This window comes from Sturnira hondurensis, unplaced genomic scaffold, assembly GCF_014824575.4.
Source record: "Sturnira hondurensis isolate 20B ecotype Veracruz unplaced genomic scaffold, ASM1482457v3 Scaffold0011512, whole genome shotgun sequence".
NCBI lineage: Eukaryota > Metazoa > Chordata > Mammalia > Chiroptera > Phyllostomidae > Sturnira > Sturnira hondurensis.
Genome location: NW_028084143.1, coordinates 1,159,414 through 1,185,474, shown reverse-complemented (window position 1 = coordinate 1,185,474; position 26,061 = coordinate 1,159,414). Strand labels below are relative to the sequence as shown.

The 26,061-nt window shown below is 51.3% G+C and overlaps 1 protein-coding gene across 3 annotated transcripts in view; it reads left to right on the top strand.

Moving 5' to 3' along the window:
* The window catches only part of SIPA1L2 (signal induced proliferation associated 1 like 2), a 185,095-nt gene that overhangs the window by 101,466 nt on the left and 57,568 nt on the right, over positions 1-26,061 (top strand). For all 3 annotated transcript variants that reach the window (XM_037060249.1, XM_037060250.1, XM_037060248.1), the window contains exons 3-7: positions 8,628-8,761; positions 10,316-10,504; positions 14,292-14,466; positions 18,177-18,280; positions 25,794-25,951. In XM_037060249.1, the coding sequence (XP_036916144.1) occupies positions 8,628-8,761; positions 10,316-10,504; positions 14,292-14,466; positions 18,177-18,280; positions 25,794-25,951 (760 nt within the window). The remainder of the gene's footprint in view (positions 1-8,627; positions 8,762-10,315; positions 10,505-14,291; positions 14,467-18,176; positions 18,281-25,793; positions 25,952-26,061) is intronic.

The window sequence follows — 26,061 nt, the reverse complement described above, 5'->3', positions numbered from 1 at the left end:
GTGATTGAAAAGACAGCCTTGCCCCCGCCGCCCCTGTCCCCTGCCCGCCGCCTGTGCTTCGGGGGCCTGTGCGTCTGGCTCTCCTACGCTCCTGTGATTCCCTTTCTTCTCGGTTTCTTACTAACAGAACACGCCAGCGAGAGCTTCCATGCCTCCTTCCCGTCCTAGCTTCACAAGATTTCTGGGATGCAGGCAGGGTGGAATTCTAACTGATACTTTGGGGGAAGATCGAAACGTTCCAGAAAAGACTCTTCAGCTGTTGCAGGGTGGCCTGGGTCTCCCACGGAAGCCGCAGCCTCGGCGCAATGTGGGTGCAAGACCGGCCTTTCCGAGGTGTGTTTTTGTCTGTGACACCAGCCGGCAGGCGTTGCTCCTTCCTGCATCTGTGCCTCCAGAGTGAGCTTCTCTGCGGGAGCCACGGCGCCTCCAGGACTTCTTTCCAGAGCCCCCTTTCTGTAGAAATCTTGGAGTTTACTTTTTGAAGTCCTGTCTTACCCAGTTCTCTGCAAACTCGCCCTTCCTGTGGTGGTAATCTTCACTATTAGTATATTAACTAAAGCATAATATTTGTGCATACATCCTCTGAAGGAACAAGTGCAAAGAAAGGAGTCTTCCAGATCCCGTGCAGGAGCCCGCCGGCCTTCCTGGACACCAGCTGGCCACTCTGTGTCTGGGGACTGCCCTGCTGCCTACGGGCAGGAGCATCCACCACCCTCGTGGTGGTCAGAGGCCTGTGACTGGCCGGCGAGGTGGCTTCACTTTAGGTGACGTGCACAGAGGGCCCCGACATTGGCCTCTTGGGTTCACATCCCAGTGCAGTCAGGGCCAAGTCCCAGGACTTCTCTGTGCCCCCGTCAGTCATTTACACACAATAGCGATAGGAACACCTCCTATGAGAGGCTCAGACAGCAAGTGCCTGTCACAGGGCCTGCAGCCTCTGGTCCCCGATGTGGTTCTTATGTAAATCTGTGAGACTTTCCTCTCCAAAGGCACTCTTGTCCACGCTGCTGTTCCAGCATCCAAAGGCGCACACTTTGTTTCAATGGTTAGAAGATGAAAAGAGACAGGAGCAGAGGGAACCCTATGGCAGGTGGCCCTGGGGAAGGGTTCCCCGTCAGTTTCACCAGTGGGGCAGCTGGGAGCGGTGCGCCTTACGTGCCCGGTGAACCCCGCCGCGGGGCATGACCGGTGGGGGCGCTTTCAATTTCATGCCTGGTGGCTTCTTTTTTTTTCTTCTTCTGGTTTTATACACTCACTGAAGAAAATTAATAGGGCGTTGGACACTATTAAATTCATTCGGGTGAGCTGAGCACCGCCCAACAATAGTGCTATTCTGAGACACAAATTCCTCCCTGAGCGGACATAATCGCCTCAGTCTTAACCCCTCCGCCGGGCCAGTCTCGCCTCCAAGGACAGAGCTCCCATTGAAGTCCGGGGGCTCTCAGCAGGGGGGCCTGCCCAGCTGCGCACGACAGCCAGCCTGGCGGGTTTCTGCCGTGTCCATTCTGTGTGGGCAATGGTGGGAGACTCTCAGGTGGCTCTCTGGCCCGTCCGCCGTGATGGGAGGGTCATGATTCCTGCCCACTGCAGCATTTTGTACAGGCCCATGGGCTCTGGGGCCCAAGCTCTGTTACTTCCCACGAAGAGGCATTAATGCAGATATTCGCGGGCAGTTGGATGTGGCAGTTATAACTGAGAAAACTTCCCTTGCACTTCGCTCCTGGCGACTAAGTTGGAAGTCAGCTTACTCAGGGCGCCTGGAAACAGCAGCGCCCACCTCCCGCGTCTCCGTGAGATTCCCACCCCGATTTCATGTTCATCCCCCAAAGCCGTGAGATGGACGCTGGGCGGCGTCCCCCAGCTTTTCTGCTCTGAACCCCTTCTCCCTTGTCTAGTGCTCCTGCTCCGTCCCACTCTGGTGGCCGAGAGCACTGAGGTGGGGCATTGTTGAAGGGGCCCCGTGGTAGTGCCTTCCTTCTGCAGTCTGTCCCTTTTTATTCAGGGGTTCTTAAAATTGTTCTCCGAAGATACAGTCCGTATGTTCAGGACAGACTTGTTGTCCCATCTCCCAGTGGTGTTCAGTTTGCTGTTCACGGACTGCTTTGTGTAGTTCAGACCTTGACTTGAACTTGTCACCCCCAAGTTGCTTTACATGAGGGTTCTAGAGGCAGACCGACCGCTTCGGCGTGCACCCAACCCTGTCCCACCAGACTGGCACTGGGAGCAGGTCACTTCACCGCCAAGCATTAGTGTTCTTGTCTGTAAGGTGGGGACAGTAGCGGTGGCTCCCCATAGGCAGGGCAATGACAGACACGTGTCATTCTCCCTGTGGCGGTCAGTTAGGCACTTCAGGCTGTGAACCACCGGCACAGAGTTTGGGGTTTCTCCAGGGCATCTCATGACTCAAGGTCACCACCTGCAAAAGCGCGTCCTGTTGTTTCAACCGTTGCCTCACTGTTCCTTGCTCACTTTTTCTGTGTGGCTCCCAGAGGGCTGTGGACCTCTGGGAGGTCCACAGGTTACAACACAGACTCCCAGTTGCTGGAAGCAGAGGAGAAAGAAGATGTGTTTCAGGCAGGAATTGAGACAGCAGCACCTGCGGCATGGATGGGACTCAGATAGGCAATGAGCTGACAGTTAAATGCTCAACTCGCTATAGAAAAAACAGGGAACCTTGGAACTGCGTTTTGTGGGAAACCAGCAGGAAATCTGCTGCTGCGCATGTGACCTAAGCTACTGTCTCCTGGTCCAAGAGCCACAGCCAGGCTTCGGTGCGCTTGTCGAGGGTGCTGTGTGCCCGCAGTGCTCCCACCTGGGACAGGTGACGAAAGGCAGGGCTGCAGCGCTTCCCTTTGCGTATCTGCCCCTAGGAGGCCCTGCAGAGGTGTGATCCTCACCTCTTCAGTTCGTCGCCCACGAACCTCCTCAGCCTCCCTTCCGTCTTACATCAGGACTGGGAACCAGCCCGCGGCCAAGGTCCCATGGAGCCTTTCTCCCTCTTCACAGTTGGAGTTGTTTCTCCTCCACTGAGCAGCCAGAGATGGCACGGAACCTCGTTCCTTACCCCGCAGCCTTGTGGACAGGGGTTTTCTCTTGCCCTCCTGTATTTGCGTGCTAGGGGGACTGTGGTTCCGTCTTCCCACAGCTCCTGTTCTGCCCAAGGACAATTTTATTGGATTCGCCCTTAAAGCAGTTTTATGGAAATTGCGTACTTGGGTAACAGCAGGCTTGGGCGTGGCGGGGGCTCCTTGTCCTCTGCCCACTGCTGTGTGGACAGACAGCTCTCCAGTGCAGACGGACAGGCTGAGCTGTGCTGCGGGGGCCCCACTGTGTCACTTGAAAAAGTCCCCTTGGCTCCCTGCTGGAGGCTCGGCGGGGGGTGGGAGGCACCCCTGTTCTTACCTTTGTGAAAGCTAGAGGGCAGGTTACCTTGAGCAGCAGAGGCCGTGGCTCCTTCAGAAGCATGTCCAGGTAGCGTGCTGTTTTCCTTAGTGAGGATGGAGGCAGGGAAGGGTCCCTAAGCAATCCTGCTGGGCCCCTGAGCTGGCAGGTCGAGAGGTGCGGAGCCTGCAAGCAGCAGACACTCCGTCCACACGTGTGCCTGGGTGAGGCAGCGAGAAGCTGACTGATGAGTGCGGGGCGTACATTGGAGAGGTAGGCATAAAAGAAAACATTTCCCCCAGTTTTACTGCCATCTTTGGTGAGAAGGTAATATACAAATTTGGGGTTTCCCCCATTTTAAAAAAATGATAGTTCCCAATGGGAAGTGCTCAGTGAAGTGTCCCACAGGCCACTGCTTTCTTAAAGAGATGACCACGAATGTGACGCAGCCTCTCCAGGTGATTCTAAGCCAGTGCTTTGAGATGAGAAGTGGGGCTCGCCTTCAGGCTGACGCTCGACCTGCGTTAGACGCCCGGGCTCCAAGTTGTACTGCCCCGTGGTGCTGCTTATTCCACGGTCACTCATTTTTGCTTCTGGTTCAGTTTTTTGTCAGTAACATGCCTCCTTTCAACTGTAATGCCTCTCTTGGGTTAATGATGATTAATATATTATTTATAGTATATGTTGGGGGTGGGATGCTGAGGTTCAGAAAAGTTGTATAACTGACCCAAGGAGAAGCAGATGAGACAGATGTAGCAAAGCCCAGATTCAGAAACCAATAATTGGGTGTATTAGGGTTATAGATATTTAAGAATAAGCCAGTGTGGGGCTGTTAGTTAAATGTGGCAAGTTGCAGGCACATGTTATCTCTCCCCCTTCTAGAACACCATGAAAAATGATAATGAAGGAATAAAAGGGGGGAAGGATAAAAGCCACCTGGTTCTTCTCAGGCAGAGAGAACCAGGGAGAGGCAAGGTGGCCGAGGCCGATGCTGAGTAAGACGGTGCTGCAGACAGGAGAAGGCCACCCACCCAGCCCTGGCGGTGCCGCAAGGTAGGAACAGGCATCCACAGCCAGGCAGCCCACATCCGGGCGGGGCCCAGGGACTTCTGAAGGAAGGCCAGGCTGGAAAGAGAGGACTGGTTCAATGTTTGGGAAGGCTGACCCTTCCTGCCGGCATACCTCCTGTTTCCCACGCAACTAGTGGGCAACTAGAATGTGTTCAGGAGAAGCTGAACAACACAACAGCACAGCTGGGTGCAGGATGAGGGCACTCGTTCACCTGCGAGTAGAGACCATGTTCCCTGTTCTCTCATTCGGGCTACACGGCTCCAGACAGGGCATGGAAGACCTGCCCCTGTGGACACGGACCTGCCTTTAGTGACAGCGACTGATCCCCAGTAAAAAAGCTGAGTCTGTCTGAATCTGATGTGAGGTAGGCTGTAAAGCAAGATGGCTCCTTACAGATAAAGAGTCCCACGTAAAAAAGGTCAATTCTAAACAGGTACCATTTTCTTTATTGTGAACTATCAAGTACCTGGAACCAAGGCTAAAGAAAGGAGTGGATGATCCCCACAGAGAGCGACCAACATCACCGAGAACAGCTAACACCAGAGCTTCACTGGGGCGTGTGCCTCAGTCCCGGGGAGAATGCGAGGCCTGCCGAGGAACTCAGGGTCGTCTGGTGGGGACGGAGTGAAGGAGGGAGAGGGGTGAGCGGGGCCTGCTGTGTCCTGAGCTGAGCAGAAGAGTTTGGTGCTTCAGAGCTATGCACGTGTGTTCCTGTGTTAAAGATGTCACACAGGGGCTGTGTGACATCTGCTGTGACTGCGACGTGGCATTTCTCTCCTCGGTTCTTGATTCGATGCTGGATCATCGCAGTCCTTGTAGCTGCCTTGCACGTATTTCTTTCGCGGGATTTGGAATGCGTAATTCTTGTCTGTTTCCTGTACTGTCACCTCCACAGGACTGAACCTTTTCAAGCAGGCACGATGTCTTGTTTGATGTTACATTCCCAGTGTCTGTCACTCTGGCACATGGCTGAGACATATCCCACGCTCAGTATTTGAATGAATGACGAAGTATGTGTAGTAGGCTGAATACTGGCCCTGGGGGGTCTCAGTCCTAATCCCTGGGACCTGTGTGAATTACTTTGTATAGCAGAAGTGACTTTGCCAGTGTGATTTAAATTAAGGATCTCGAGATGGGGAGATTATGCTGGATCATCTGGGTGGGACGGAAATGCAACCTTAAGTGTCCAGGTAGGAGGTAGACAGATGGAGATTGGAGGTAGAAGAATGAGGAATGGCCTGTGAAGCAAGGCCTTGGGCTTGGCTTTGAGGACAGGAAGGGGCACCACAAGCCCAGGAATTGAAGGGATGAAGCCCAAGAAGCTGAAGGCCAGGAAACAGATTCTGCCCCAGGGCCTCCCAAGAAAGCACAGCCCTGTGAGCACCTTGCTGTCGGCCCATTGAAACTGACTTCAGCCTCCCAGCCTCCCGAGCTGCTAGACAATACATGGGTATTGCTTTAAGCCCCCAGTTTGTGGTAATCTGTTATAGCAGCATTAGGTAACTAAGGCCACCTGTGACTCCTAATAGGTATGCAAGTTCTCAGTTTTGTAAATATTTCAAGAAAGCACATTGCCCCTGTGGCTGAGGGTGGTGCCGGCTGCATTCCTGGGCCCCAAGGCCTCTCAGCCTGTCTTCTCCACTTCCCTGCATGAAATGTCTCCTTGTTCTAACTTTGCTCCAAGGCTGTTACTTCTGAGCAGTAGCAAGGGAGCCTACTTTAGGTCCGTAATTCAAGAACAATTTAGTAAGCACCTGTCATGTGTTAGACACCAGCACACCAGGCTGTGGGGTATCAGAGCCGGAGGGCTGGGCCTCACCTGGAGTGGGGTGCATGTTTCAGTGAGGCTCAGTGAGTGAGAGCCGTTCGGTGGAAACGGTATTTGCATCCAGTGCTAAACGATAATGTCGAGTGAAGAAAAGTGAAAGAGGGGCCAGGCAGAGGGCCAAGGTCCTGCCAGTCGGGAGACTGAGGAGAGGAAGAGAGCCACCCACACATTAAGGTTTTTAGTTGTCAGATATTAAAATTAATGACTTCCTTCACTTGATGTGGGCTCTCAGCTTTTATCATCAAAAGCGGTTTAGTTTATTCGTTCACTCTCCTTTCTTCAAAATAACCGGAAGATTTTTTGACTTATGCCACGGGACTTATCACATGCCTGAGCATTATTGCCGCTACCTCCTCGGAGTGGGCTCTGCAAAGGTGGCTTTGCCTGCTGACCGGCTGAGCTCCAGTGCACTCTCTGGTGTTCCCCTCCACGCACCTGGCTTCTGATGAATCACTGCTGGAGGTGAAAAACGAAGTTCTTGTCAGGACAGTTACCAACTGCAACTAGCAAAGTTCTAAACTGATTAGTTTGAGGTCTAAATGTGCAGTTTCCACAGGTCTAGTGTCATCATCTTTGTGGTTCTGATCGTCACTGTGCCCACTTGGAGAAACAATGAAATGATCATGAACCTGGTAGTCAGGCAAAGACGGTTAACTTTGAGTCTCTGTTTTCACTGCATATCTTTAAACTCTTGCTTACAGCCACAAACTGCCTCCGGGTCAGTTCTCCTCAGTCATGGGACTTCTTTGTACCCGCCGTCTCACCAGAGCTGTTGGCGGCTGACCAGTTAGCCTGGCTGCTCTCGGTACGCAGTGGGCCTGTGGACAGGCCGCCCAGGTCATGCTCCGTGCCTCGCCTCTCAGCTCCTGCAGCGGTGGGCTTGCTGCTGCAACCCTGCCGGGCCGGCCCTAAGGGCAGTCTTGTTAGCCTTAACCTCCCCTGGTGGCCGGAAGTGGAGCCGTGAGCCACCTGCCTTTCAGGACCAGTGTCGCTCAGCGGCTTTGGATGCGGTTTGCTCTCTGGCATGCAGTGCTCTTTTCTCTCCTTGAACTCACACTGCTTCCTGTTTCCTGAGTGACGTTTCTCGTTCCTTCAGGAGTTATCGTGGCAGAAAATGTTCACATAACCCAACACCTTTGGAATACCTGTGGTTTTCTTCAAACTTACAAATGTTTGATATATTGTCTTTCTTTTTAACTAAAAACTACGAGTCGGGAAAGATTGGCCAGAACCAGTTAGGTGACATTCAAGAGGGGTAAGCGTGGTTCTAGATGTGCAGTGAAAAAGAAAATGATGTGATAAGCATGCCCCTCGGAGAACGGACCTGGCTTCATTAAGAAATGGATGAACACCCCCTGGGGTGTGCTTCCCACGTCTCGGATGGAGGGGTGGGTGTGGCTGACCAACAGTGGTCAGCTGCATGGACACCCACGTGGGTAGTTACACCCTCTGTTTGTGCGGGTCAGACCACATCTGAGTGATCCCTTGGGGTCCTTTCGGAAGACAACACTGAAAAAGTTTGGCCGGGTGAAGCGTTTTCCCTTCCTTTCGCGAGTCCCCACCGTCCCGAGTGGCTGCTCACAAAGCAGTGGGGCTCCTTCCGGGTGGCGTCCCCGTCCAGAAACACGGGCCTGCTGCCAAACACGCGGGCAAGGGACGAGCGACCTCTTAGGAGGAGTGTCCTCAGGGAGGCCCGCGTGGGCATGGGCAGGCCTCATGGGTCTGATGCTGTAGTGAGGTCGTGGGACTTCTGTGCCGTCCTGTGGGAGAAACAGTGGCCGGCAAGGTGGGGACCCAGGGCGTAGTGCTCTCGCAGAGAGTGTGGCCTCGCAGCTCCGTGACCTTTTTGCATTTTCTCTCTGTTGCTAGAATTTTGCTTCCGGCTGTTAGGGGTTTTAGTGACATCCTAGTGTAAGGGGGATGCTTGCCACCCACTGGTTGCCGAGATTGCTGTGGCGCATCTGAGTGGCTGGTGAGGTTGCCTCAGAAGGCGCCCCCCCAGCTGGAGGGAGAGTTCCACGGTGGTTCCCTGTGCAGCTGGGTTCCTCTCTGCCGTTTCGGAGACGGCAGCACACCGTCACCCGTGATGCCCTCCACAGACTCCCCAAATCTCAGCTCTGGGGCCGGCAGCAGTGAGGGGTCCTGCTGCTCATGAGGCGTGAAAAGCAGGGCAAGAGGAGGGAAGGAAGGAATGGAACAGGACACGCGAAAGCCCGGGGTTTGGAGACGGAAGGCTTGATCAGACTCATGGGGGAGTGGGGTTTCTTCACATCTGATGCACAGCTGGGAGCGGCCCGTCCTGCCCTCCGCCCTGTCTTTGATGCGCCCCTGCCCTGTTCCCTTGCAGAGCACCAGAACTACTTTGGGATAGATGAGAACCTTGGCCCCGTGGCTCTCAGCATCCGGAGGGAGAAGGTGGAAGACGCCAAGGAGAGGGAGGGGTCGCAGTACAACTACCGGGTGGCTCTCCGGACGAGCGAGGTAAGGCCACCTGTGGGCACCTGCTGGGCTGAGCCGCGGACGTTCCACGTCAGGTGGTTTCAGAGACGGGTTGCCTCTGTCTTTCACTGTTAACTACTGTGAAAGGTTACTGAAAGAGTCACAGCTTTTTATTCCAGATAAAAAGCCTGAAGACCTGTCGTGGATGTCTAGTGGCCGTGCTTTCTCTGCCCCTTGAACAGACAGAAAGGACAAGGATGGAAGGTTTTCGGGGCTGAGAGGGCGAATATGAGCTCCACGACTCAGGACTGAATTTAGAAACAGGTTTGAAGTCTCACGCGGAGTATCCGTGGGCGACAGGTGGCCAGTGTAGTGGCTCTGTCTGCCCCCGCCTCACGCCCCGAGGACACAGGGTGGTTTCTTGCTTGTCTTGCTTCGAGACCCGAGGGGGACTATCATACAGATGGCAGGATGGGACTAGCCACGTGGGTAGAGATGTCGGTTTATAGGAAGAACTGGATCTGGCCTGCACTTTGGGTTCTATTCCCGTGACTCTGTTCAGTCCAAGGGATGTATGTCTGGCAAGCGTTCCGGAATGGCCAACGAGCACGTCAGACAGAGAAGGCAGAGCCCTCCACTCGCCCCCGGTGGTGCTCACAGGCCTGGGCCCCGCCGTGCATCTTGCCTGGTCAGTGGCGCTCGGGAGACCCGGGCTCTGTGCTGGACGAGTACAAGAGATAGCCCCTGTCCTGAAGTCACATTTTTAAATCACAGAACTGTGCTGCCCACGGGCCACACGTGGCTGTTTAAGTTTAAAGGAACCGAGTGAAATTTAAAATTCATTTCCTCAGTCCTCCTAGTCACAGGTCTAGTGTTCAGAGGCCACACGTAGCTGTGGCCCTGTAGCAGCAGGTACAGGCTGAGAAAGTCCTAGCACTGCAGGGCACACCGCAGATGCCAGGCATCCCTGTCACCATGTCACCACAGCTTCCAGCCGCCGTCCCGGAGTCAGAGGTGGGACTGGAATAGACAAGCTTCTGGATTTGCAGGGCTGGGGGTGCCTCCCTCTGGCCGTGAGAGAGCTGAGGCGTTAGTCACAGTGGCGTTCCCTGCTGTCGTGACATGTTTGGAGACATGTCTCACGACATATCCCAAATCCTGAGGCAGTCTTCGGTGGCAGTCTGCGCAGCTCTGAGTCACCTGCTGTGGGTGTCACTGGGCATGCCCGTTATGCTTCAGGAATGGTCAGCATGGCCAGGTAGACAGAAGGAGAGAAAGGTGGGGAGAAGACAAGGCGATGTAGAGAAACAGGGGAACAGGAGGAAGAAAAGGGGTGTCTGGGAGGAGAGGTGTGATGGTAAGGCCCGGCCTCACGACCTCCAGCTTCCGCCCAGCGTCCTTCTGCTGCTGGTCTCGGAGTCCTGGGGGCACCTCTGCATCCCACGGCTGCATGGGGGCTGCGCCCCTCCTCCTCCTCCTCCTCCAGGCACCGGTCTGGCCCCGTCCACCCCGCCTGGCCGCCCACTCGGGCAGGAGACTCGCCCTCCTCCGTCTTTCTGTAACTGGTCATTGAACTCTCGCGTTTTGCCCCTGCAGCTGACAACACTGCGAGGAGCTATTTTGGAAGACGCCGTCCCCTCCACCGCGAGGCATGGCACCGCTCGAGGGCTGCCTCTCAAGGAAGTGCTGGAGTACGTCGTCCCCGAGCTGAGCACCCAGTGCCTGCGCCAGGCCTCCAGCTCGCCCAGAGTCCCGGAGCAGCTGCTGCAGCTGGATGAGCAGGGGGTGTGTACCGCGCGGGGGCTGACGCCTGTGTCTCCGTGTCTCCGTGCTGTGGCGGCTTCCGCGCCACCTTTCATCTAAGATCTTTTGCTTTCAGTGCCTTGATGCGTCTTCTGTCTGGTTTCCCCCAAACATGCCTTTTTATGAGTTAAGACGCGTGATGCCTTTACAGTGTAATACACCTGCTGAGTTGCACGGGGGTGGTTTTCCCCAGGTTTGGTGTGTCCCAGCGAGCAAGAGCACGGCTGACTAGTGACTCTTAGGGTGTCAGTGGCATTGTTTTCCCGGGGTTTAAAAGAGTCACACCGACTGTTTTCCTGAGCTCATACTTGTTCTTGCCTGCAGGGGGCTTCAGTCAGACAGGTGGAAGCGAACAGCGTGCATCGGGAACAGTGAGGCTGACTCAGACCTAGTCGCTAGCCCACGGGGACAGGAGGGCCAAGAGCACAGTGACCTTTGCAGGGCAGAATGTGGTGCTGGGCCTGGGAGAGGTGGGGTGGAGGAGAGTGCTTTGGGAAAGCAGACACCCGGCAGGACCCATCTCCCAAAGGAGGTGGCGTTGTCGCTGGGCCTTGAGCCTTGGGTGGAATTCCAGGAGGGAGATGTGAGTGGTTGGCTGTTTTAGGGATTGTGGCTTGTTTCTCTACCAGAATGGGCACACAGAGGGAGGCTGAGAGTTTTCAACAGAACAAAGTGTGTTGAGCCAGAGCTGGGAGGACCCAGGGTGCTCTGCGCTGGAGTGCGTGTGAGTGCGTGGGCCGCGGGGATGGTGGGGGGCTTCCGAGGTTGGGACTGGCCAGCACTGGGCTCTAGGAAGATGCGTCTGGCAGTGGGGAGAGGACAGGTTGGTGCACACAGACTGACGGGGCCCAGAGCTCAGCCGTGTGACTCTTGATGGCATCTAGGAGGGAAGTAACGATGGGCAGGCCTGGGGTGGTGGCCCAGAAGGGGGCGAGAGGTCCCTGAAGTGTCACGTGCCAGAGACTTGTCGGGGGAAATGGAGAGGTAGGTGTTCAGGTGTACACGGTCCCCTTTAAATCGGTGGATTTGTTTTCACATGCTCTAACAGGTAAAGACATTGCGATATGTGTTCCAGAATTTCCCGAGGAAAATTCTTTTTGCGTGTGTGTGAGGGACTCTGCGGCTCCTCGTGGTTGACCCAGTCGTACTCTCTTGCGGTGCCCTGGCGCACTCTGTGATACTCCCTCGGCTGGAATTCTGTTGTAAAAATGATGAACTCGTCGTCGGTCTAACAAGTTAACACTGCATATTAGTCAGAGGAAGCGGGCTCTCTAACACTCAGAAAGAATGTTGCCGAGCTCGCTCTGCCTTAGGAATGAGCACGGACGTATTAAAAACATCTGAACCAAACCGAAGCTCTAGATGAGAGCGGTGGACTTCTAAAATCGTACGACTCACAGAATAGTTGTACCAAGACGGTTGCTGCTGGAGAGTGCAGGACATAGGGAGCGCCCGCCAAACAGCTGAGGGGACATGTTTTCATGGAGGGAGAGCACGCTGTTCAAATATTCAGCGTTCACGTGGGCCAATGAGAAGGACAGCCTTCCTTGGCACGTTGCAGGAGAGTCCACGAAGACAGCCGGCCACCCACGTGGCAGTACTGTATCCCTTGTGTCTCTGGTGCATGCTGGTTCTCCCTGTAAGCCACGCCCCTGCACTGGCCCAAGCAGGTGCCCGTGGACAAGGTGGCCGGTCCTGTCGGGCTGCTGTGGTGGAGTCCAGAGTTGGCCCGTTTCCCCCCAGCCCGAATCCGGAAGTCCTCAGTGCCCCGAGAGACCTCGTCACGGCCACGAGTGGTTCTGAGTCTCCTCGCAGAACGAAGTGGGGGTCGGGAAGTCTGGGTGGCAGAGTAGGACCGGAAGCTATGCCAAGGAATTTTTGGAAATAAAGCATTTTAGCCACTTTCGGTGAACACCTGTTACCAATCTGAGGTCAAGGAATTCACTTGGAGTGTTGGGTTCTGCTTGTAAGCAGCCCAGTCACTGCATCGTGTGCTTCTCCTTGTAGTCCGTGTGTTCCTCCTTCCGAGATGGTAGGTGTTTGCTCTGCTTTATGGTATGTGGTAGGGCATTTTAACTTGCCGTAGCTCTTAGTGGTATCCAGTTCCTGTATTACACGAAGAAAGCACTACTTCTGTTCATCTCTAAAACAGATGGGACAGCTTTCTTAACATCACAGATTCTGAAGGATCCTTAAAAGTCCCCACTGCCCTGTTAAGGGGGGTGTCAAGGTTTATCATAGGTGATACTGTTTCTATTCACTTTGCCAACAGTAAATCTGCCCAAGGGAGCGATGGGCCAATCTTGTGCGACTGTTGCTAATAGTTTTTAATACTGATAAAATATTTAAAGGGTATATTGTCCGTTACCGTCTCTTGGAATTTGTAACCCATTCAGGTCTGAGACGGTCACTGCTCGATCCGCTCTGTACGGGACATTTTGGGGAGATTTAATAGGGGCTAAGATCAGTTATTTCATTCAAGTTGGTGAGATGTTTTGAGCAGAAAGCCTCTATGCTGCGGGGAATTACAAGGAAAGTAATTACGTAGCAGGACTTTGAAAATTTGGTTGCTTTGTATCAGTTCACCTCTCAATTTATAAAATCCGATTCTTAGTTAAGACGATGCTGTTGCCGGCAGTCGCTGGGGTTCCCCAAGCAGGCGCCTCCCTAACTTCCCTGGGTTGGGTTGTGTGTTTTCGTCAGGTGACGTTAGGACGAGACTGCCCTTCTCACTCTGCCACTCCAGGGAAGCAGGTACCACTTCGCCTTACGTCACTGATGGAGTCGGCTACGGATTTTGATCCCAGCCTCTATTTTACAGCTTGATAACAAAAGCGAACCGTGTTGCGGGTTGATGCCTCGAGGGAACCGCTGATGTCTGATAAGCTGTCAGTTTCTGAGGCTCAGATGGCTGCCAGTAAAATCGAGTGCTCCGATTTCCGAGTGTGAAGTGGGTCCTCTCTGGGGAGAGGCAGAACGCTCTCCAGGCGGATCCAGTGTCTCCCCTGCCGTGGGAGGAAGCTGCAGGAAGCCGCAGCGCGGTGCTGGACGGTCTGAGATAGAGTTACAGTGGGGCTCTTCAATTGCTATTAAAATTCTTTATGGGCCATTGTGTGTTTAGCAGATGTTTTCTTTTCACGATAGTCAGAAACGGAGAAATGACTTAAATTGTACAGCCAAAGTCAACTTTTATGGAAACAAAACATTACTCTCTTTATATACATATATCACAGTGTCCATGGGGATTCTTGCCTTACCAGACCTTAATTTGATGTGTTTTTTCATTGCAATGTTTCACATTTCATATTTTTATGAATGTTCAAATAACAATTAAAAAAAAAAAAGAACGTTAGGAACCAGAGAGGGAAAGCTTTTAAAAGTCTGTGGCCTTTCTTCTTCCTGACTTGGAAGACGATGCTCATTGCTCTGAGGTGGGGGCAAGATTAAGCATTTCTGCAATTACTCTTTTGAACAGATGCTTGACCTTATCTCTTCGTTTAGAAACCGGCAAATCCCACATGGCTACGCCATACGTCTATTTCTTAGGATTCCTGCCCTTTCTCCAGTGGCGGTTTGGGGTTGCCGGGTTTGTTGCGTGTTCGGAGCTTTGTACAAGGACAGTCGCTGCTGCTCGGGCCTGTCCGCTTGCGGGGACTGTTCTGGGTGCTCCCCTGAGAGCCGGGTCCTAAGCTTCTCTGGTTTCCGTTTTCCTGGAAGTGAGCGTGTCCGATGCTCTCTGACCAGTAACTGCATTGCTTCCCCGTTTCAGCTGAGCTTCCAGCACAAGATCGGGATCCTTTACTGCAGAGCGGGCCAGAGCACGGAGGAGGAGATGTACAACAACGAGACGGCGGGGCCAGCGTTCGAGGAGTTCCTGGACCTCCTGGGCCAGCGAGTGCGGCTGAAAGGGTTCACCAAATACCGGGCTCAGCTAGACAATAAAAGTGAGCTTCCTGTCCGTGTGTGTCAATGCTCCCCGGGCGCGCATGCGCAGAAACCTAATCAAGCGATCACAGCCCTCCTGTTCTTGACCCCAGAAGCTGCTTAGGCAGCTTATTTGGGATCAAGTGTAGATTTCCTCAGATGAGTACAGGAAGCTCTTTCCTCAAGAGGCATATGTTTCACATCAGCTCAAAGGTCAGTTCTTCTTCCTCTGTAACACCAGCAAGCAAATCCCTGTGTAGCGTGAAGAATCTTTCCACATTTTCTTCTTTCTCGGAATCTCTCCTCTTTCATTGCACCCTCGTTCTGGGTGACCGAGGACGGGCACCGCCATCCTTTCTAAAAGACCTGGTATTAACACATTCACTCACGCACTGCTCTCAGGTGGGCTTTGTCCATGTCTGGTCTCACTCTGTTAACTCAGGAGTTGGAGCTGTGATTAAAAAGCTGAGGCATCGGATCTTTCAAGGGCCTCGGACAGGACGCTTGAGGTCCCAGACTGACTGGAGGATTGAAATCGCAGGCTTTCTGTTGACCTAGCATGCACATTTGTCCCGCGTCTTCATTTAGATCACGTGGTCCTCATGGTCCTCGTACATTCTAAATGCTCTGGCTTTGTTCTTGTGCTGTTGTTTGAGTACGGTCAGCACCTCAGCCACTGGGCAGGGTATTTTGTGCACTTTGGAAAATCCTGCTTATGATCAAGCAATGAATTGCTTGTTCTTTTCATGAGAGGAGCAGACAGAGTCTGAAGTTGGAGGGTCCGGGAAGTGTCCCGCCCACGCCTGGGGAAATGGTGGAGTGGGAACGTCAGTGTGTGTCGGAGCTGGCATTGGAACCGGGGTGCTCAGGCTCCCTGCCCCCAGTGTCCACTCAGCCTGGGACCGTCACTGGTACTCGCCTGCGCTGGGGGTGCCAGGTCCTCAGCTCTTGTCACCAGCAGTGGGTTGCAGAGCTACACTGGGAGGGCAGGACGCAGGCCGAGAGGCAGCGTTAGCGCACACGTGAGCCCCAGTGCGCCCTCCACGCTTGCCCGGGTTGGAGCTGGGTGCACGTTGAAGGCCATTGCTCTGCCTCAGCTGGAGAAAGACAGAAATAATTTCTGATGCCCACTGTGAATAACCACATATTTTGAAAGTTCAGTGAGACCTTTTCTGATTTTTGTTCTTTTCTTTTTTTCTCGGCAAATTCCTCTTACCTACAACCCCCACCCACCCCTTAGAGGTGCTGGCACGCTGCCCTTAGGGACGTCCTTCCTGCAAAGCTACGTGACTGCGTGTGCCTGTCAGTCTGTCTTCGGTGGGGAGGACACACTGTAAGAACGTGTCATTGTCACAGTCTGTCAGACTGTAGCTCAGATCACGCAGACATTTTCCTGTGCATAGAACTGACATCAGCTTTGCATCTTTGTGACCTTGGACATGTTTTCGATCCTTGAGTTCTAATCACTTCAGCTTAAGGAAATGACTGTATCAGAGTGAGACTGTGCCATGTGGATTTCCAATAAGGCATTCTCTGAGATGCAGAGGAGTCTAAGACATTCCCTAAGTGGAGAGGAGGCTTCTGAGAATGAGGTTTTATGGAATGGTCAAATAAAAAATTGTCTTTCACAGAACGTACAAAAATACCTTAAATTTAAGAGCATGGTGCTCTAGTTTCAGTGTCTGTCAGACCTGGGCCTCCTTTTCTTTGTAAGGGAAAATGTAGAGCATCTGGTGTCTGGGATGCCCCCTCCAGCTCTGACATGGGCTGGCTGTTTCTCTCTTACACGCTGAAGGGGGCGGGGCCGGAGCAGGCACGAGCCGCAAAGAGGCCCTGCTCACCAGAGTGCAGGAGGCCCCGGGCGTGGGCAGTGTCTTCCGTGTGGGTGTGGAGGACGGCAGAGTGGGCTCCGCCGCCGTGCCCTGTGTCTCCTTGTGTGTAGAAGCACGTGGGCGGCCCCTGAGTAAGCTGGCCCGTCACCTCCTCCTTTGGCATGCTGCTGTTTGAGATGGGAACTTCCAGAATTTCATCTCTTAGCCCTGCTTGGGATAGATAGATTATGACCACACTTTGCAGAGTGTTTTTTGCCTCCCCCAAATGCATTTTTCTTCTATTATTGTAACTTCCTACAGCTAAAACCTGTTGGCTAGGCTGTTTAATACCTTCCAGGATTCCACTTACTGAACATTAAGCATTCTAGTCACAGTGTCATGATGAGAGTCCTTGAATGTTCTGGGTTGTCACCCTCAGACCTTCAATGTCGTTCTGGCCAGTCGGTCCCTCACGGTCCCTGCCTCACCACGCGCCCTGTGTGGGTCCCAAGCCAGCACAGTTACGGTGGAAGTCACTTCCCAAGAAAGTCTATGAAAAATAACATGTGCACTTAGTGAATAGTTAGAAGAGAAAATCCCTTTATTTTGGGACTGGTTACTATACAGCTTGTCAGATACGTACCCTCTCTGGGCATCTGCAACTTGGCTTGTCGGTGTCCACATGCGAGCACTTTAAATGCTCCCTGGATTTCTCAGATCGCCTCTGTGAGCTCCTTTCAGAGTGTGCCAAGCTATATATTTCTTCTAGAGGACTTTCAGGACTATTTCTGAGTCAGATAGAAATATTGGAAATAAAAACTTATAACAGGATTAAAAAAGACCTCACAAAGGTCAACTTTTAGTGTTTTTAAGGTAAAAATACACATTTCTATATTTTAAAAAAAGGTTAGTCCAAGATGACTACTTAGAGTTTACCCAACAAATACAATGGAATAAAATTTGTTTGAAATTCTATTGAACAGTATTGCCTTTTTTTTTTTAAGGTAGAAAAAGAAACCTATATAATATGGGTCAAGGATTGAGAAAGGCAGTCCTGAATTCCATTTACATCCTAATTTATATTTATCTTTTTGTCTTTATTTACCATATGCATACAATGCAAAGTGGTTAAAAACCATCTCCTGAAATTACTGCTTGTTTATGGTTACCATGTTGATTCGGGTGTCTGACACTCTCTGTCTGCCGTAGTCTGTTGGTAATACAGATGGGTTTTGAATCACGAAGACTCGTTCTGCTTTTCGAAAGCTGAATTGCTGAGCGATTAACAGGGTTCGTATGCCATGGTTTGTAACATGTGTCCGTTTGTGACGTACAGTAAGAGATCACACTCAGTCTTTGTGATTCATCCTGTGACCGAACCATTGCGTTGCCTGCTGAAAACAGAAGGTTAATTACATCACTCAGGGAGAAAATCTTCAACGTCGCCCTTGTGTCCACGCTGCATCAGTCCTGTTCTGTTCTTCTGGGTTCTAACGAAGAACTCACACACGCTCACGAGGCTGGGGCAGGAATAACTGGAGGGTAGCCCCTGCCCTTCAAATAGGTGCACCCAGCCCTGCACCCGCCGCTGCACCCCCTTCTTCCCTCCTCTGCTGACCTCACTCCCGGTGGCAGAAGTGGCTCACCCCTGAGGGTCACCCAGGTGCAGCAGCAAGAGTGTAGAAGGGACACCTGAGCTCAGGAGAAGGCATGTGGGCGAGCGCAGGCGAGGCCGCGGGTCTGGGTTGGGGGCCGTAGAGACAGCACGTGGTGAGAGGGCAGGGGGACCCGCCGGGCACGGGTTGTTTACAGTCAGGTGGCGTGTTTGTTTCAACCCAACTACCCTTTGCAATAAGGGCATTCTAAGTGTTACTTCGCGCGTGTTGCTAACTTGTTTCTGTAATTGTCTTTGTCGCCAGCGGACTCGACCGGAACCCACTCCCTCTACACCACCTACAAAGATTACGAGCTCATGTTCCACGTGTCCACCATGCTGCCGCACATGCCCAACAACAGACAGCAGGTACGTACGCCACACCCGCTCTCCCTCCGCGGCTCAGAGCACAGCGGGGCCGCCCGTCGCAGGGTCCGACCCCATCGGGGGACCCGTGCAGGCAGGATTTGCCGGGAGTCATTGGCCTTCTTCCTCCACGAAAGGCATTCATAATCTTTGACTCTAATTATTTGGAAGTATTTGGGCTTTGAAAAGGGAGTGATGCTGCACATCTTGTATTGCACTGTTTCCTTATAAAACTCAGAAGCTCCTCCAGACTCACCGTTATTTCGTGCTAGGCAACATCTCCAGGGAGACCAGTGTCGGCCATGTCCGTTGTCAGAAGGCCAGTGTGCGGCCTTAACTTGGGTTTCTGCCTGTGGGTAGATGACTTACGTCCAGAACATACTGTGAGAAAGGCTCTCCAAGCCATTTATGGCGCGGCTGAATTTTAGGGCTTTGGTTGTATCTGAGTTAAGTCGGGAGCTGAAACAAAGTTTGTTTTCGTGCTCAGGAGACTGACTTAGTTCTCTTGATGTCACTTAACCGCACTCTTGGCTCAGCGTGGATTAAATCACCAAGGACCGCGTTGGAGTTGCTGGATAATTACTTGTTGAATGAATGAAACTGAAGTGTTGCAGAGAATTTTTTTAATACTTATGAAATCCGACAAAGACACTTAAACTTCACGTTTTTCCAAAGAAAAGGCCGCTTGCCTTGTCCCTGTCCCTGGCTGTAGGAAGCGCCTGAGGTCCCGCAGTCGGGGCAAGAAAGCAGAGCCCGGTGGCCCCGCCTGGCTCCTCGGTGTAGGGGTGGCTGCACGTCCCCATTTTCTTCTCGTGGGAATTGCCGGATGCCGTTTTCTGCCTAACAGTTAGCCTCAGCCCCATCTTCCCTGGATTTTCTACACAGTTGTCTAGTACTCAGGGCTTGTCTCACTACCTCCAGAAGCTGTTTCTTTAATCACATAGCTGCATTTTTTTATGAGATGGAGTTATCATCACTAGATCCTGTGTATGTACCTACAGGTATTTTAACCTGAAGGATACCTGGCTCTTAAGTAATGCGTTTTCAGTCATGCCCAGCAGAGTCCCTAGATATGAAGACGCTGACTTCAGACCAGTGCCCTGTCCCCAGGCGCTCCTGAATCACTCAGTGATGAACCCGGGTGCATCGCCGCTCAGATGGGGCCTCCGCAGGGCATGAGCGCCTGGCAGCCCGCGGGCGGAGAGAGAGCCGGTGTCTGTGGCCCAGGCTTCAACCCGCAGAGCCCCCCGGGTCCCTCCCTGCTGGTGCCCTTGGGCTCCGCATCTCATGGGCAGCCTCTGCGGTTTTGAAGTCTTTGACTTCACTGCTGCCAGAGCTTAAAGCTGGCTTTTCCACCCTGTTTTTGTTGTATAGAAACTGAAATGTGTGGGTTTAGGAGTTCTCTGTGCCTGTCCCCCCCACTCTATTTTCAGTGAAACTATCCTTGAAAAGTCCGACCCACAAACAAATGTGTATGGAGAGAGAGGGGGTGGAGAGTAAAGGGGTGGGTGGGTGTTTTAAACGCCCCAAACTGGAGATTTAAAACATGTATCCCAAAGCTAGTGGCTAGGATTCAGTTCGTGAATTTAAATCCTAGCTACTAATTTTGTGACCTTGGGCAAAGTGTTCTATGCTTTGGTGTTATCCCTCGAGACAAAGACTTTCCTCTCTTTTTTCCCCACCAAGGTGTCTCTGAACACCTGGAATGGTACCCAGAACGTGGTAGGCAGCCTGTAAGCATTTATTGAATTAATTATCCAGCCTTCCTTAGATGGTGATTGGAATTAGACGAGGTAATACACGTCCGCACGTAATGTTGTGCCTGGCACAGAGCATGTTCTGTAAGTTGCGGAAGTCACTGTGGTTTTATCATTTACTAGACAGAAAGCGTAAGTATTTTAGGTGTCTTTATTTGCATTTTATTTTCCTGTTTCCAATCCCAAAGATCTATTAAGTAAAACTAAGGCCTGAGTAGTTAAGAAAGCAAGGGACTCATTTATCAGTAATTTCATAAAATTACTTTTACTTTAACATGCAGTGTTTGGCTAATCATGAGTTGTCATCAGAATATTCTGTTCACGGATAAATGATGTCACCGTACAGTCTTGGAACGTGTACTTTCCAAATTTGCTAGGGATTCTGCTGACTCCATCCCTTTCACCTCCCCCCTCCCCCCCTCCCCACCCCACCCCCGCACCCACAGGTCACATTCATGCCAAGTGACCAGCTGGGCTCACGCCTGCATTTGGAGGCCCCAGGACTTAGCGCAGCTAAGTGGCCTGCATGTGAATTGTGCCTGGAGCTTTGGCCTGATTGGCACCGTGGTATTTGGGAGTATTTAACTGGTCCAGACTCGTCCACATCAGATGTAATTTCCTACGTTTATTCTAACAATAAATCAAGCCGAAAGCTGGTTCCAAGATGCATTAAAAATCTTTAGAGGATTCACCACAGCGAAAGAGTCAATGTTTGGAATGTTTGCCTCGTACAGAGAAAACCTAGCCAGACCGGGGAGCGATAAGAAGCCCCCTCCTGGAGGGCTTTCCCTCTGCAGCGTGTCCCTCGGGTCTCGGGGCCTGATTGGCGGTCAGCCCCCTTTCACCGGGCTGTCTCCCCGGGGTGTTTTCCCTCCTGCTTGTCTGGTGGACCAATCACAGGAAAGCAGTCAGGGTGTTATCAGTGGAAAGAACTCCACAGATGAGCTTTAAACTTCACTTTGGCAGAGAAACCTTTCCTTCAGATGAAGTATCTGAAACAGATGAAGGGAGCCTGGTGCCTGGCACTTGGTGATTTTCTTTCTAACACATGCGTAAAGTTGGCGACGCTCTGCCTGGAGGGGGCACTGAGCCCCACCGAGGTCCCTACACAGTGAGACCCAGCCTGTAGGTTTCTGAGATTCCATCTGAAGAATGCTGGTCCCCGCCGAGCGATGGGCTTGACATCTGCAGAGATAATGGGGGCAGAGCTGACTAGGTTTGAGCCCCCTCTCCACGTAACTCAGACAGCAGGTCGACCCCTGCCTGGCAGGGTGTGTGTCCTGACTTCTCTGAGTCCCTCACTGGTACAGCTGAGCTAAGAAACCGTTCAGCACTGCAGAAATCTCTCTCCCAAGGTGCCAACGAGCCGGTCTCAGCTGCACCCGGGTTCACCTACAGTGTGGAATGTTTTGGAAGAATCAAGTGCCTCTTCAGCTCTCCATAATTTGCTTTATTCCCAGGCCCTAAATAGGAATGGTAATAAGAGTTCAATAGTAAGAATTTTTGTTTAGAATAACGGTTGGTATTGCCCAGTGTCAGAAGACAGATATGTGTAGCTTCATAATCCCATTATTTTCACTTAGTTGTGAAATCATCACAAATCTACATCTTGGTTTATTTTTACTTCTCCATTTGCCAAACATTCAGCCTCACTTAACTGTTAGGTACATTTACTCTTGTTAAAATAGTTTGTATTTTACATAATATTTAACATTAAATATTTAAAGTCATATCCTGTGTTGGTTATATGAAAATGATAACTCAGTGATGGATCCTGGAAGCAGTAATTAAGTTTTACGGGAGCTTCCGCAGGTCTGAGATGACGGCTTGGCCAGCGTTCAGTGTTTCCGGGAGCTGGTGGGCGGGGCTGTCCTTCTCTCCGAGTTCAGCTTCTGTACGCCTACCCTTCTGACTACTGAGAATACTGCTCTGTGCTCACGCTTCCCATGTCTTCCCACAGGAAACTAGATATCTCTAAAAAATCAAAGCGAAATTCTAACCACTGTGCACAGTCAGGAGTAGAGTTTATGAGGGGTGTGTTGGGTGTGTTATGTGTGCACGTGTAAAATTCAGAAGCTCGGTGTAACAGGGGAGAAACTTCCCAGGCAAAGGGTTAGCGGGTGCAGAATGGCTGTGGCAGAACCAACTTGGTGTGTTGAAGGGCGGGCAGCAGTGGAGGGCGGGTGGTGATCAGTCAGAGAGAGAGAGGTGGAGGAGCCTTGGGCAGCCCCATTCCTCCGGACTGGACTTCAGCTTCCAACCCAAGGACTAAGATCCAGGACTTGGGGTTGTTTTTTTATGGAGATGCATTTAACTTTTCGCTCAGTTCTGAGCTCATCTCTTTGAATTTCCGAACTTGCAACCATTAAATGATGTAGTTTTCTCATTGGAATCATGCTCTTTTTCACATGTTTGCTACTTAAGACAAGGACGTCTCTTGAGTCTGGCCTTCTCTGGTTTCGGGCTCAGCTTTCTCTTCTGACTCTCACTCTTTGAGGCTCCTGAACCACATCCCAACTGCCTCTTTCATATTGTGCCTCCCATTTTGTTCTCCCCTCCAGAGTTTGGTGCAACCTGCTTTTTTCCTTCTATCTTGCTAGGTTCTAAAAAATTAGCAAATGAATCTACTTGCAGAGAGGCTCAACATCTGCCTCGTTCACCTTTAGGCCCCCCTGACCCACGCATAGCTGCCTGAGAGCGTTTTGTTTCCGCTTGGTTTCGATTGTTGCACCATTTCACAGCGAGTCCCGACCTTCGTTTAGGGGGTGGAGAATGAGCCCTACAAGCTATTTCGGGGGCGTCTGTGTGCCTTTTGCCATGGAATTGGGTGAAGAATCACATTTCCACTTTCCTTGTCATAACAAGCTCTTATTTCTGTTTCACAGCTTGAATCGAGTGTTGGAAATTTTGTGGAACTCACTATGTAAATCTGTCTAATACAATATTTATTAACTCACTCTTGCAGTCGAAGACACTTCGTTGGCTCTCTTGGTGCTAAGGAAGTGTTACGAGCTTCAAGTGTCTATAGAAAGGAGAAGTTAACCCTAGTGGGTGTTATTTTCTAATGCCCAAACAAATAACGCATGCTAATCAGGGGCCCGCCTCCCTGGTGTGTGGGGCTGCGTCTGCTCCTGGGTTGACACACATTTCCCTCCCATTTCCAGACCCCAGTTATACAGAATATCACTGACCAGTTAGGAAAAAAGCACCACTAACCACGGAAGAAAACATTGACCGTTTATAAGACATCCAAGAAATTATTTCTGTAATGCTCGATAGGATCTTAGGAAACAGTGAATATTGTTTTGGTTAACTTTCCAGATGTTTTGTTTCTTTAGCCTCTAGTCAAGTTCAAGCGTGCTGTTAATGGACAAGGTGTGAAATTTTCTTATTTTATTCTACAAAGAGTTTTGGATTTTATTTTTTCTGCACACTGCCTTTTGTGATCATGGTGAAAAATGAATGAGACTTCTAAAAATGTTTTGGGCCCGCTTGACAAAGCAAAAGAGTGTTCTCAGAGAGGGACAGAGCGGTTTGACGTTGTCGAGGTAACCAGTCTTCCAAGTTCCCTTTAGCCCCTGTGCTTTAAATATACCTGCAGTTCAGTGTGGGATGGCCCCGCCTTCCCTCAGTGGGAGGAGCAAATGGATGGGAAGAGCTGTCTTGTGTGCCCTTACTCTGGTCACATCCAGGAAGCCCAACTAAGGAGGCCACACCCAACCTAGGAGGCCACGCCCACCCAGCACCTGTGCTTGAGAGGGCCTGTCTCCGGGAGGCCTGGCCTGGAAGGGGGTGGGAAGTGGGGGACTCTGATGGCCACTGTGGCTTCCACCTTCTGTTCTGTTTGTTAATCTGAGAATTCTTGTGTTTCAAGGGTATCAAGTATAGTGTAAGCTATTGTGTTCCGTGTTCACCAGATATGTTTAACACCATGTTACATATTTTAGCTACTTTTTAACTTGTTGTTTGTTCCTGAAGTTTCCTTGTCCTGTTACAATACATACGAATCACATGCTTCTGTCACTGGGGAACTGAGGGAAGAGAATCTCAGCCCGGTACAATTTTTGAGCTTTTCTGTTGAGGTTTGTTCTAGGTGCTTATCTTTGCTGCCATTTCTTTCCTTTACATGAAATATTTTTCATGGTTAACATCTGTGTCCACCATAGTGTGGGTGAAGGGTAACACAGTGAACATGATCGAGTTTGTTACGGAATTTTTACATGCATCCGAAATGACACATTTTACTGAAATATCTAGCAAAATTTTAAAAAATACAGAAGACTCATTGGGTTTGTATCAATATAGGTTAATAAATGTTTCAAAATTTCCCTGATGGCAAGATGACTCTCGTGTGTTTCTAGCTTTCATCGTGGGGTTTTAACTAGGAATTTTCACCGTGTGACTCAGCAGTTTAGTTGGCTCCAGAGAACTGTGGGAGGAGGAATGCGGCCGCGTCCCCACCACCCAGGCCCTTTGCTGTGCTCTGTTCCAGTTTGGGGCCTGATGGTGAAACCCTTTTCATGCCTGCATTTGAAAGGTTCTAAAAGTGGAACTTAAGCTCTCTACAGTGAGTGATATGTGTTCCGTAGGTGCCAAATAAATTCAAGAGCAAGAGTGCTGTCTGTTATTACTGGTAGAGACTCACGGCTGTGAGATCACCCCTCCCCGCAGTGACATCAGCACTTCTGTGAGGATTACTGATGGGTTCAAACCCAGGAGCACAGCTGGGAGCCCAGATGCAGTGGCTTTGCTTGCGTAGACTGACAGAGTGCCCTGTGTGTGGCTGTGACTGTATTTCTGTCATTTGTTTATTCATTTGGCAAATGTGTATTGGAGCCTGCTGTGTCGGGGAGGCCATTAAAAACTGGGAAATCAAAAGGCAGTGAGACATGTTCCCTGCTGTCACGGGACCAACAGTGGAAGTAAACGGACCATTGCAATATTCTGTGCACGGCCACTAATGTCGTAGAGACAGGCTTGGGTGTGTGGGTGTGTGGGCTCAGCACCTACCTGGGCTTGCTCAGGGCGGTCCTGTTAGGTGAGGTGGTATCTAAGCAGAGCTGAGTTGTCTAGGAGAAACTTGGTGGGGAGGGGCGCCCTCGGGAGAAGGAACATGGAAGTGAAGGTGCTGACTGTTCAGAGGTTACTGTTGCCCTGGGCTCCTCCTCTGCCGCCACACTGTAATTTACCAGAGTAGAGACTGTTGCGTTTTCCAGCTGTTAATCTGATGGAATTCTGTGTCTCCGAGTTACATTTAAAATACCGAATTTCAGTTAATGAGTTTGTGTATATTAGCCACCACTACAACAGTATTGTGTGTTTGTGTTGCAGAAACACATGTTGTGTGGAAGCACAAGACACAGGCCCCCCATGCCCCAGGGTGTGACTTCTGACACATCTGTGCACTCTGGGACTCTGTTTCCTCCTTTAAGCTGAAGAACATAAATCCTAAAATTCCTCAAAGCATTTTGAGCTCTAATGTGCTGCTATTTTAGGCTTAAAAGGATGAAGTAGAGGGGAGAGAGTGCAAGTTGAAAGAGGTGACCTTGGGTTTAGGCTTTTCTTTCCGGAGGCCTCTCGACCGCCCAGCTCACTCTGCCTGGGCCACACGTGGGAGCACTGGCTTCCCCGGAAGACCCTGCTTTTCCAAGTAACTTCTTTCCATTGGGAGATGAGTGCATTGCATATGTTTACATATTTCGTTTTTACCGAAAGTCTCGTTGGTGACTCTGTGTCTGTACTCACGGTCTTGCCTGCAGCTTCTGAGGAAAAGGCACATAGGAAATGACATCGTGACCATTGTCTTCCAAGAGCCGGGAGCACTTCCTTTCACTCCGAAGAGCATCCGGTCCCACTTTCAGCACGTCTTTGTCATAGTCCGTGCGCATAATCCCTGCACAGAAAACGTGTGTTACAGGTGAGTCGTCCGTCCGCGGCTCCTCGTTCCCCAAGTTGATTGCAACAGGCCCTTTCCCTAGATGTTGCTGCTGTTCTCCAGTTATTATTTTTTAACCCCATAATTATCCT